At 47.1% G+C, this 12,120-nt stretch overlaps 1 protein-coding gene across 10 annotated transcripts in view; it reads right to left on the bottom strand.

Moving 5' to 3' along the window:
- The window catches only part of syne1a (spectrin repeat containing, nuclear envelope 1a), a 202,944-nt gene that overhangs the window by 95,899 nt on the left and 94,925 nt on the right, over window positions 1-12,120 (bottom strand). For all 10 annotated transcript variants that reach the window (XM_055885241.1, XM_055885242.1, XM_055885240.1 and 7 more), the window contains 9 exons: window positions 8,317-8,481; window positions 7,805-7,977; window positions 7,231-7,384; window positions 6,831-6,974; window positions 6,436-6,600; window positions 4,926-5,243; window positions 4,575-4,730; window positions 3,440-3,610; window positions 66-392 (listed from right to left, as the gene is read on the bottom strand). In XM_055885241.1, coding sequence (XP_055741216.1) covers window positions 66-392; window positions 3,440-3,610; window positions 4,575-4,730; window positions 4,926-5,243; window positions 6,436-6,600; window positions 6,831-6,974; window positions 7,231-7,384; window positions 7,805-7,977; window positions 8,317-8,481 — 1,773 coding nt within the window. The remainder of the gene's footprint in view (window positions 1-65; window positions 393-3,439; window positions 3,611-4,574; window positions 4,731-4,925; window positions 5,244-6,435; window positions 6,601-6,830; window positions 6,975-7,230; window positions 7,385-7,804; window positions 7,978-8,316; window positions 8,482-12,120) is intronic.

The raw sequence follows: 12,120 nt of genomic DNA, 5'->3' as shown, positions 1-12,120 counted from the left end.
ACCAACAAAGTATATGGCACATCTTCTCAAAGAACTGAGGGTGAGGGGTTACAGAGGTACCGTACCTTGTACTTGGCCAGCTGTGCTCTCTTCTGGTACAGTTCAGCTTTAGGTTCCAGGGGGGCACTGAGCATTGCTCTGGTCTCCACCACCCACTGGGCCTGGGCCTTGTACCTGTCCTGGAACTCCTTGGCCAGACACACAGCCCTCTCCAGGGTGCAGTGCTCCTGCCGCAGCCCACCGGCTAGCTCCTCCAGTTGGGCTAGCCTGGCCTCCACCTCCCCTCCCAGCCCCTCAGCTCCAGCCTCCTCCAGGAAGCCTGCAGCCCGCTCTGCCCGCTCCCTGAGGGCCTTGAGCAGGCCATGGCCCTGCTGAAGCTCAGCCTGGAGAGTCTGGAGGAGAGAGAGGTCATAGAGACACAGAGAACGAATGTGTGATATGTTTACAGTACTGTATACCTCAGTGTACACAGTGATGCAATCTATACAAAAAGACATGAAAGAGAATTTGTCGAAATAGTGTGTGTGCATGTGTGCATACTCACAGACATGCATGAATACACACACAATTTGTAATAAGTTCTAAACAAATACAATTGGATTGAATGTCAATAGAAAAAAAGACTGTTGCCAAGATAATTAGGTTTGCCTGCATGTAAACTTCTACACAAACGCATTTATTTTCATTCCAAATATTCTCAGCAAGTCTCACATTCATCTTGTATGTGTGATTCTAGCTACATTCCACACACCAACACACATTCCTTTGTTCCGCCAACAACCCTGCTATCCCGGCCACCTGGGGTTTCACCGACAGTGTTTGAGAAGCTCCACTTTTCCTGGAAAGTCTTTGAACACGGCAGGTAAGCTGACACCTGCACGGTGAGACCCCGGTGAGACCCCGGTGAGAAATATGAAAGGAGGGCCAATTACCGGGTCCTTATAATGGACAGAGGCAGCGGGGGTTTCCACAGCAACCAACCAACACACACACATGCGCACGCACACACACACATGCGCACGCACACACACACATGTGCACACACACACACACACACACACACACACACACACACACACACACACACACACACACACACACACACACACACACACACACACACACACACACACACACACACACACACACACACACACACAGAGGCACGCATGCATACACACCCCCTCTCCAAGCACATACTTTATTACTTTATTCTATAGGATACCATGGAGTTTTTATCATCACAGGAGACCTATATAATAATGGCCTCAGCTCTGCTGCTACTGCTGTTGATCATACTAACCCGGTCTGTCTCGGTCTACACACGTTCCTCTGCCTTCTCCATCTGACACACTAAACAAGATGTGCAGGTTTGTATGAGACTGCTAATAACACCAGCTGCCTTTATGTGTCTAATAATACCATGTACACACAGCTGTTGTTGGTAACTGACAAGTGTAGCTACAGTCTCCACTAGTTCCATCATAGACTCTTACCAATGTCATTGTAGTGATGTAGTGTGGAGTTGTCTATGAATGCGGCACACAGGAGGTTGGTGGCACCTTAATTGGGGAGAACGCGCTCGTGGTAATGGCTGGAGCAGAATAGGTGGACTTGTATCAAATACATCAAACACATGGTTTCCATGTGTATGGTGCCATTCCATCCGCTCCATTCCAGACATTATTATGAGCTGTCCTCCCCTCAGCAGCCTCCACTGATGCTGCAGTGTATTAAACTGCCAGCAGTATAATTCTCATACTCAAACTGACTGTCAGCACAGTATGTTCTGTAGAGGGCTAGGGTTGTACCTATTATATTCTACAGTACAGAAAGATATTTAAATCCAAACACATTGCATTTAGCATAGTCATAAAGCTCTCTGAGAAATAATTATGGAAAAACTGCAAATTAGTCACTATGGAGATCTATAATTGGCCACATCTATGACCAATAACTGTACAAAGCCTACATCATTCTGTCACTCAATCCAGCAGGAGTGGATCGATCAGTTATGCTGATTATCACGTTAGTCTCCCCTCCTCACACTGGGTTCCGTCTAATTCCCCTGTGTGGCTGATGTCTGGTATTAGTCTGCAGTCTGCAGTGCCACCAGAACACATGTGACGACAACATGTCCTCTGTTCCTATGCAGAGAGGGAGATCGATCCCAGACATGGATTACTGCAAAGCCTGGGTGTGTGTCTGGCGGGAAGGAGTCTGTCTGTCTGTGTTTGTGTGTGTGTGTCTGCGTGTGTGTGACTGCGTGTGTGTGTGTGAGTGTGAGTGTGTGTGTGTGTGTGTGTGTGTGTGTGTGTGTGTGTGTGTGTGTGTGTGTGTGTGTGTGTGTGTGTGTGTGTGTGTGTGTGTGTGTGTGTGTGTGTGTGCGTGTGTGTGTGTGTGTGCGTGCGTGCGTGTGTGTGACTGTGTGTGTGTGTGTGTGTGTGTGTCTGCATGTGTGTGTGTGTGTGTGTGTGTGTGTGTGTGTGTGTGTGTGTGTGTGTGTGTGTGTGTGTGTGTGTGTGTGTGTGTGTGTGTGTGTGTGTGTGTGTGTCTACATGTGTGTGACTGCGTGTGTGTGTGTGTGTGATGCGGAGCGGGAAGGGCATTGCATCAATTACAGTGTCTGTGCCAGCAGGCTCCTGACACTGGTGCTTCTTCATCCTCTGTTTCACAGTGGGAGGGCTCTCTCTGCTACAGAGCATCCTCTAAAGCCGCTCCCGCTTTGTCTTCATAAAGACACGATCAATACACACACACTCTCTCTCTCCTTCCTCTTCACACTCAATATGAATTGTGACAAGTCAACTACTGCAGATATTTTGATGTTTTATGAAGTGTGCGCACGGACACTAATATATAAATCAATGTCTTATCAACTTAAGAAGAGCAACGTCAGATAAGAGAGAGACAGGGAACTATCTTGTCAAGTCCTTATATTTAGGTACTGAATGCGTTTTCTAACCTTACATGCAAATATCTGCAACCCAAGCCAAACTGGCTAAGCAAACTTTCATGTTGATGTAATGAACAAGCACCTTATGTTGCTTGGCAAGCAAATACATTTTTTGCTGGCTAACATGGCAGATTGTAAAGAGGCTTTCCTGTGTTTCTGTACTACAATATACACTGCTCAAAAAATAAAGGGAACACTTAAACAACACAATGTAACTCCAAGTTTCACAAGCTGACTGCTGTGAAACTACCTAGAGTAAGACTAATCATTTCTGTGTAATATAGCACAAGCAAGCTTAATTCACTTTTATCAGGGCACTCTAGCGAGGAGGTGTACCTCAGGGTTCTGTACCAATACCACTAAATGAAGCTACCAACTAGTGTATGCCGGGGTTCTATAGCAGAAATCTAATATTGTACAGTAAGTGAACAGAAAAGGAGCCACGTTGAACCCTACTCTACCAGGTGTGTCTGTGTTCAGTACCTCTACTTTCTTCATCTTCCTCTCCATGGCAACCCGGTCCAGAGCCTCCGTGCTGGCTGTCACGGTTCTGAAGTTATTCTGGGCTGATCTAAGCCAATCAGAGAAGGACACACAGAGTTTCTCTGCCTCCTCGATGCTCCTAAGCTCCTCCTTCAGCTGCTTGATGGTCTCCTAAAAGCAGATTGGATAAAAGAATGAGTGACATCAGACAGCTTGCATCACCCCAGAACCATGAAACTCGACACCTGAAAATATTTTTATTCCTTATTCCTTCCACAGATTTTTTTTCATGTCTTGGATTTGGATATTATTATTTTTAAAATTGTGTTATTGACACATCATTCATTTGACGATATCTCCGTTTTTATGGGGGGTTTGACATCCACTTGACTTAGATTGTATGGCTATGAATGAGGTCTTTTTATGGATTTGGCACATAATCCACTTGACTTGCAGATCCCGTGGCGTGAAGCTCCAATTAGCTGATAGTGCTGAGTGCACACCTTTACTGCAGAGATGGAGACGGAGGTAACAGCTCTGTACCGCGGCCCATATGGCCACACATTTCACACAGAACAATTGTGTGTGTGTGAGCGAGAGAGAGTAGAGAGAAAGGGTGGGAGTGTGACAGAAAGAGTGAGTGTTTGTGTGTGTGTGTGTGTGTGTGTGCGTGCGTGCATGTTTGCTTGCTTTCACAAGCACACTTGAGAGAAAATGTGTGTGTGTGAGAGCGAGAGGTGCTACTGTAGGTGTAAAAATCAATGGCTTCGCCGGCACAGCCCCTCCACTCTAGGCTCCAGCAGTGTGTGTGAGGAGTGTGAGATTGCCTTCTGTAGCGTTTAATTACAGACTAAACCCAGGACCAGAGGAGCACCATTGATTTTCCTTTAGTTCTCCCAAGAGGAGCAGACAAATAAAAAGACTGGCTTCTGAGTGTACTGGGTGTGTTTTGGGGCTCAACTAAACTCTCATAGTTGTTTCACCGCAGTGTTACAGTACAGCCTCAAGACAATGAAAGTCACTGCAACAAGATCTATTGCGAGACAACTGGGCTATGAGTGTAAATGCAATGTTATCTTACGTACATAGCCATTTTGTTCATATCAGAAAGATCAGTCAGTGGTGACTGTCTCACCTGTATGTTGAGAATCAGGGCGTGGTATCGGGCAGTGAGCTGGGTGGCTCTGGTGCTGACCCGGCTGCTGATGTGGGTCTCCTCCAGGACCTGCTGGGCCAGAGCAGACAGCCCATCCACCTCGCTCTGCCGGGCTAGCACACCTTCCTGCCACAGCTGCACAACCATTCACGGAGAAAGACAGAGTTACAATTAGATACTGTAGATGGTTTAAATCAAAATTATGTTATTTTGACATCGCATGCCAAAATTGTACCTGTTGGTTTGAGACCATTGAGACACAGCCTAACAGTGTGAACGATCCTTCGACAGTACTAGACAGTCTCTTACCTCTCTCTATCTAACCCCTACCTGGAGCTGCTTTAGCTGGGCATCCTTGGAAGCTCTGTCAGACCTGCGATGTCCACGGATGTTGGCCTTCCCTTCCATGTCCTCCAGCCACAGGGCCAGGCTCTGGAACCTCTGGCCCATCTGCCTGAGCCTGCCCAGGGTAGAGCCCAGCGTGGCCCTGGTCTCCCCCAGCCGGGCCTGGTAGGCCCCCCACTCACGCTGTGCCGTGTCTAGGGCTCGGTCCTCAATCTGAGGCGCGCCCCACGGAATCACCCCATCCCTGCTTAACAGCAGGGAAGAGAGCAGGGACTGGCCCTGGGAGCAGCGCTCCTGGAGGAGCTGTGGAGGAGAGGGAGAATGGAGGTAGAAAATAGAGATGCGGGATGATACAGTAGAGCTGGGAAGATTAACAAAAAATGTCCTTTCTCTTACCGAAGCATTTTGCATACGGCCATTTTTTTCTGTGATTTTGCTACACAACGTTCCTGTAGATTGTACTACAACTATTGAGTTCATGGCACCACGTTACAACTGGAGTAGACTGTAGTATGGTTTTGATGCACCCGCAGAACAGAGCAGAGTGCGCCATTTGCAGTGAATAGGCCTACATCAAGTATAGTCTAGGCCTAGCGCTGGAAAGTACTTGTAAGGCATTGGCCTACATTTACTGATAGATTAATCAATTAGCCTAAATGGCTATATAGCAATAACATCATATTTAGAGTTAGTAATCTAGCGAAGTGTTTTGAGTTCCCACTTCCTCAGGTGGTTAAAAACATAGCCTGTAGGCCAATATGCACAACAATGTACCGCTGAAGAGACCAAATGAAATCTGATCATTCTGGATCTTATTTTGACAGGTTGCACATCAAAATATCAATCATGCATTCCTTGGATATGTTATATGAAATAGCTTCCCTTTTGACTCATTGGCTACTATCTCTGGAAAGAAATCATCTAGAGCCCTGCCGATAATGGAAAGTAACTGTCCATCAAAATATATTTTTTTATCATTGTATTTATTGTTATCGAGCAAAATCGTTACATTTATCACAATATAACTTTGTGTCCATATAGCCCAACTCTAGCACCTCCCAAAAAGTATTTCTAGATGATTTATCGTTATTGCAAAAAATGTGACTGTTTATCGCGATATGGATTTTTGTCCATATCGCCCAGCTCCATGATACAGTAACATACCAATATCAAGTTCAACAGGATGCAGTACTGTACATGTACAGTATCAATTATTATTCTGAACCTGTCAGAAGCTCTCTGCTTTCACTATGTGTTCAGATCATTAAAAAACCAACATTACATAGCTGGTCAGTGCTACAGCTCTACTATAGCTCTTCATTCAAAACCAACTGACACACTATCCGGGATCCTTGGGACGTCCCTATCCCATTGAAGTTGAAATGTAAAATGGTTAAGGTAAGGGTTAAGGTTAGGGTTATGTAAGGGTCCCAAGGATCCCGGATAGCACTGACCCACACCAAACCAGGCATATAGTAGTCTGTACTGTACTGACCTGTATCTGCTGTAGTGTGTTCTCCAGGGTGTCCACATCCCCCTCTGGGTGGGACAGAGAGCCCAGGGTTCCCTGCTCCTGCTCCAGCCAGTCTTCAAACATGTGCAGCCCCCTCTGGTACTCCTGATGGGCCAGGACCAGATCCTTAGCCTTATAGACTGCAGCCTGGGACACGAGAGATACCATGTAGAGATACCACATGACTGGGTTACCATTTCAAGTATTGGTTCCCAAACTCTAATGGCCTCTTAGGCCTTTTCAGTTATCTTGTGACCTACAAATAAAATAAAGCTACTTCATTAAGCCATTACCCAGTCCTGGGAAAGACTACCGAGCAAAATCGTTTAAGGACATGAATGGAAACATGAAGACAGGATTATGAAGGCTGTGGGTACCTTGGCCTTGTCTGTGATGGCGGTGTATCTCTCCTGTAGGCTGTGTACCTCCTGATGGGTAGTGTATTGTTCAGCCATGTTGGAGCCCTTGGTAGCGATGGTCTCTAATGGACTGCTATGGCTCAGGACCTCCTCATATAGAAGCTAAAACACATACAGTATCACATTAACCAGCTGTGGATACAGCATAAGAACATGATAGATGAAATACTTAAAACATGTAACTTTTAAAAAATGATTGCTTCTTAGTGTGAAAATCAACAACACTACAAGGTTATGATGCAGGATTGCTTGTAGTTATTTTCAGGAGTCAAAGCCCTTTATATTGTAAGGTGTAGATTCCCTCCATCCACCACCAATGTGTATACACCCATCCATTACAATGAGTCCCGTACTGTACCTTGGTCTTGCCCAGGTTGGCGGTCTTGTCTCTCATCTCAGAGTACTGTCTGTCTGAGCAGCCCAGAGTGGCCTCCACGCGCTCCATCCACATGATAAACTGGCCCACATCCTCCTGGTAGCTGGTCCACTGGGACAGGGCCCCCTCCAGCTGACTGGATCAGGAAACACACACATTCATTCTTCAGGGTTACTGACTGTTAGGGTCGTTCTACAAAAATGGTGGCTTTTTGACCAGCCAACTTTTAAAAATGTCTTCTTTTTTTTTTTACTTGTAGCTACTGATAGAGCCAGCTTCTCCTACAAAGTCAACAGACCAAATAAGCTGGGATAGACTCACTGGAGTGTTAACACAAGTAACCTTGAGTGTATTATAATCTAATACTAATCTTATCATCTGCTAAATGGCAAATATTATTATTGTTATTACTATCTAATACAATGAATGCCTATTTTTCTTTGTCAAATGATTGCCTGATAACATTGTCATATTTCCTACCATTTAACCTTTTTGACCCTAGATTAAATCGATTGAGTAAAGTCAAATTGGCTAACCGATTAATATGTCTCCTGACCTTTTACACTGGATAGAGGCGGACAGCAGAGAGTCCCAGGAGTCCTTAAGGTCCTGGATCTGTTTTCGGACCACGGGGACCCCCTCAGCAGAGGTGTTCCTCTGGACAGCCTCACCACGTGTCAGCAACATCTTCAGCTGGATCTCCCTCTCCTGACGGGCCGCCAACAGGGCCTGGGGAAACACAATCACAGATAAGATACAACCACAGACACAGTTTTAGATACAGTTACAACCACAGACACATTTTAAAATACAGATACAACCACAGACACAGTTTTAGATACAGTTACAACCACAGACACAACCACAGACAAGAGTAGTTGTTGTACACTAAACTTGAGAGCTTCAGAATGTTTACACGAGGGTGGTAACCCCTGATACTACACATTTATAGGTTAGATATTGATTTGTAATCACTTTTGAGAAAGTGATGCAACTTTTTCTCGATCTTTGGGCAAAACTATAGTCCCTAGATCTCTCTATTACATTCTTCTAGTCTTAAATACCTACCTCCAGCTGTATCATCCTGTCCTCCAGTACAGTCTTGTCGGCGGTGGGGGAGAGGCAGGTGTTCAGGATCCTCTCAGCCTCAGACACCCAGTTCTGGAGCTCCGTCAGACCCTGGGAGAACAGACGGTGCTCCCCTACGATACGCTCTATCCTGGAGGCCTTGTCCTGGAGGAGACCAAGTAGAGCTACTTAAACAAGGTACACGGTATAGAGTTATGTAGAAATGGTTTGAAGTGGTAGCATAGACCAAGGATAAAATAAGACCTTTCAAGGTTTTCCTTTCACTCAGGAAAATATGATATTTCCTGCAGAAAATATGCTGGTCTAGTGGTAATGCCTCAGCCTCTTGCACATCATTCTACGGAGTTGGCACAGGTTCAAATCCGGTCCTATGCTCTTTGACATAGGACTGGATCTTTCCCCACTGTCATCCTCTCTCTCTATGTGTCCAATAAAAACAAAACATGTTTTTATAAATCTGGCCATGGTTATGTTATGTACAAGAAAAGAATACAGGGGCAACATTTTCTTTCCCGCTTAACATATCCACAGCGCTAGCAACAAGCGGCTTTCTCAAGTGATTTTCTTCCTCCTGTTTCTATGTTACTGAGAGAACACCTATAAATAGCCTAGCTCGCTAGATTGCTTCAGAAGGTCAGCCCAATACTAGCATAGCAGTATTTCATATCTGGTATTTCAGTGAGCATGTTTATATGCACAGAACCTATATGCACAGATTAACAGAATAGTTTGTTTAAAACATGCTTTGCAAGAAGAACAATTTCCCTAATAATCATGTTTACATGAACACATCTGAATTCAGGCTACTGATGGGACTTCTGATAAATGCAGAAAATCACCAATCAAAATAAACATTCTACCACTGTCATGGTTCCACCTGTCACCAGAGGGCGGCAGAGACCGTCCTAGAGACCTTAACGACACTCAGGTGTGTCCTATTTACTCATTATGATTTCCTTGTTAAAAGAGGTGTGTTTTCTGTTGTCCTTTGCAGAAGCTTGAATTATGTAACGTGAGCTTACGTTTCCTGAGTGAGTTTTCGGCTACCGTTTCTCCGTAAAGTATTATGTTATCCTTAACCACTGATTCCTGGTCTGGTCTCTTCTCTGCACCTGGGTCCAACCTCACCATGTCACAACAAACTTCTGCCTAAACATGGACCCAGTAGAGATCACCCAGATCAAGAATGTTGTAACCCACCAAGGAGCACTGCTGGCGCGGTTGCAAGAACAACTCTCCCAAATAGCAGAGACCCTCCAGGCACTTACCGACTCCCTCCAACCACAGTCCAACCTCAACCCAGGAGGAGCCAATGCTCAGGTCTCATTGCCCAATGCTACAGGCGTTGCTGTAGTTCCTCCAGGGAATCTGCACCGGGAACCCAAGATCCCAGCCCCCGAGCGGTATGACGGCGACCTGGGAGGATGCAAGGGGTTCCTCATCTCAGTGTTCTCTTGTGTTCGAGCAACAGTCCTCCTCGTTACACACCGATTGGACCATGATCACCTACATCATCTCTCTACTCTCGGGCAAGGCCCCGGCGTGGGCAAAGGCGGTGTAGCAACAGCAGCCACCATCCTGCAGCTCCATAATAGCCTTCACTGCCGAGCTGCGACGAGTCTTTGACCAGCCAGTCGGCGGACGAGAAGCGGCCAGCCGACTGTTTAACATCCGCCTAGGGGCTAGACAAGTGGCTGACTTCGCCATTGAGTTTCGCAGCCTCGCCACGGAGTGGGTGGAATACGGAGGCCCTGGTTACCGCTTTTCATCAGGGTTTGTCTAACTCCATCATGAATTAACTGGCCTCTCGGGAACTGGGAGAGGACCTCGAGTCCCTGATTATGCTGGAAATCAGGATCGACAACTGCCTCCGAGAACGTGTGAGACAGCGCCTTTTTGACACCACCCCAGTATCTCGGTTTCCTGAGTACCCCAAGCCCCCCGAACCCAGCATTGAAGAGCCCATGCATCTGAGACGCACACATCTGAGCCCACAGGAGTGTGACAGGCGCATGCGCAAAGGCTGCTGCCTCTACTGCGGAGGCCTCGGCCATCTCCGTGCTACATGCCCAGAGCTGACGGGAAACGCTGGGGCTCGCCAGGACAAGGGGAGACCCTGACGAGCTGTGCAGTTACCCCCCGGCTACCCAGTCACCGTCTGTCACTACCCGCAACCCTCCAGTCCGACAACCGTCAGCACCAGATTCAAGCCTTCATGGACTACGGGGCTGCAGATAATTTAATTGATCAAGACTTTGCCAGAGAATTACAATTCCCCTGCATGAAATGTCCCATCCCTCTGCAGATTAAAGCCCTCGATGGCCGCCCCATTGGCTCTGGCCAGGTGGAATATCGGACCAAGCCCATTCTACTGCAAGTTAGGGGGAATCACTCATATACTCTTAGTTTTCTTTTGATCACAGATCCTGAGAACTCCCTTATCCTAGGGTACCTCTGGCTAGCACTACATAACCCACTACTCTGCTGGTCCACGGGGACCTAATAGACTGGGGTAAGAACTGCCAGACTAAATGTCTAAGACCCCCACCTAGAGCCTTGCCGCGTCCCCCTGCATCCATTGAAGAACCAAGACTTCTCTGCTCTTCCTCCCGAATACTTCGACCTCCGGGAGGCCTTCAGTAAGAGGCAAGCCTACACCCTCCCTCCTCATGGTCCATACGACCGAGCCATAGAACTCCTACCCGGCTCCACCCCTCCCCAGGGCTGCCTTTACTCCCTCTCCATCCCTGAGGCTGCAGTCATGGACAATTACATCCGGGAGTCGCTGGAGGCAGATTTAATTCGATCTTCAACATCCCCAGCTGATGCAGGGAGAGAAAGAATGGAGGTTTGCATCCCTGCATTGTTTACCGAGGGCTGAACAAGATCACGATTATGAATCATTACCCCCTACCCCTGATGTCCGCCGCCTTGGAGCTGGCCCAATCGGCCCAATTCTTCACCACTGGACCTCCGCAACGTTTACAATCTCCCTCCTTAGAGAGGGAGATGAATGGAAGACTGTCTTTAACACCCATAGTGGCCACCATGAGTATTTAGTCATGCCATTCGGATTATTGAACTCACCGGCAGTCTTCCAAGCATTTGTCTATGATACTTTTAGGGATATGTTGAATCGGTTCATCTTTGTTTATCTCAACGACATCCTAATCTTCTCCAAGACCCATCCGGAACACATCCTGTACGTCCGCCAAGTCCTTAGATGCCTCCTACAGAGTCAACTACACATCAATATTGAGAAGTGGGAGTTCCATGTATTTCAAGTCTCTTTCCTGGGCCACATTATCTCTACCGCCGGCATCCAAATGGACCCTGTTAAGGTTAGGGTGGTCACTGACTGGCCCCGTCCCGCCTCACTGAAACAAGTCCAGCGGGTTTAAGTGTCCTCGGTTTGCCAATTTTTACAGGTGTTTTATACACAACTTTGGTGCGGTGGCAGCGCCTCTCACGGCCCTAACCCGCTAGTCCCAGACCCGTTTTAGCTGGACCCGAGAGGCTGACAGGGCATTCATGGAGCTCAAGGGACGTTTTACCTTCGGACCCATTCTCGTTCATCCTGATCTTAATCGTCCCTTCGTGGTAGAGGTGGAAGCCTCTGACACCGGAGCAGGGGCTGTCCTTTCACAGCAGAATGAGGGGGACAGAGACTGCACCCATGTACCTTTTTGTCCAAGCGGTTCTCGCCAGCAGAACACAACTACGATGTAGGCAGCCGGGAGCTCTTGGCAGTCAAGCTGGTCCTTGAGGGGTGGAGACACTGGT

This window comes from Salvelinus fontinalis, chromosome 27, assembly GCF_029448725.1.
Source record: "Salvelinus fontinalis isolate EN_2023a chromosome 27, ASM2944872v1, whole genome shotgun sequence".
In the NCBI taxonomy this organism is placed as follows: Eukaryota; Metazoa; Chordata; class Actinopteri; order Salmoniformes; family Salmonidae; genus Salvelinus; species Salvelinus fontinalis.
The sequence above is the reverse complement of the archived record's forward strand: the minus strand, read 5'-3'. Positions and strand labels throughout refer to the sequence as shown.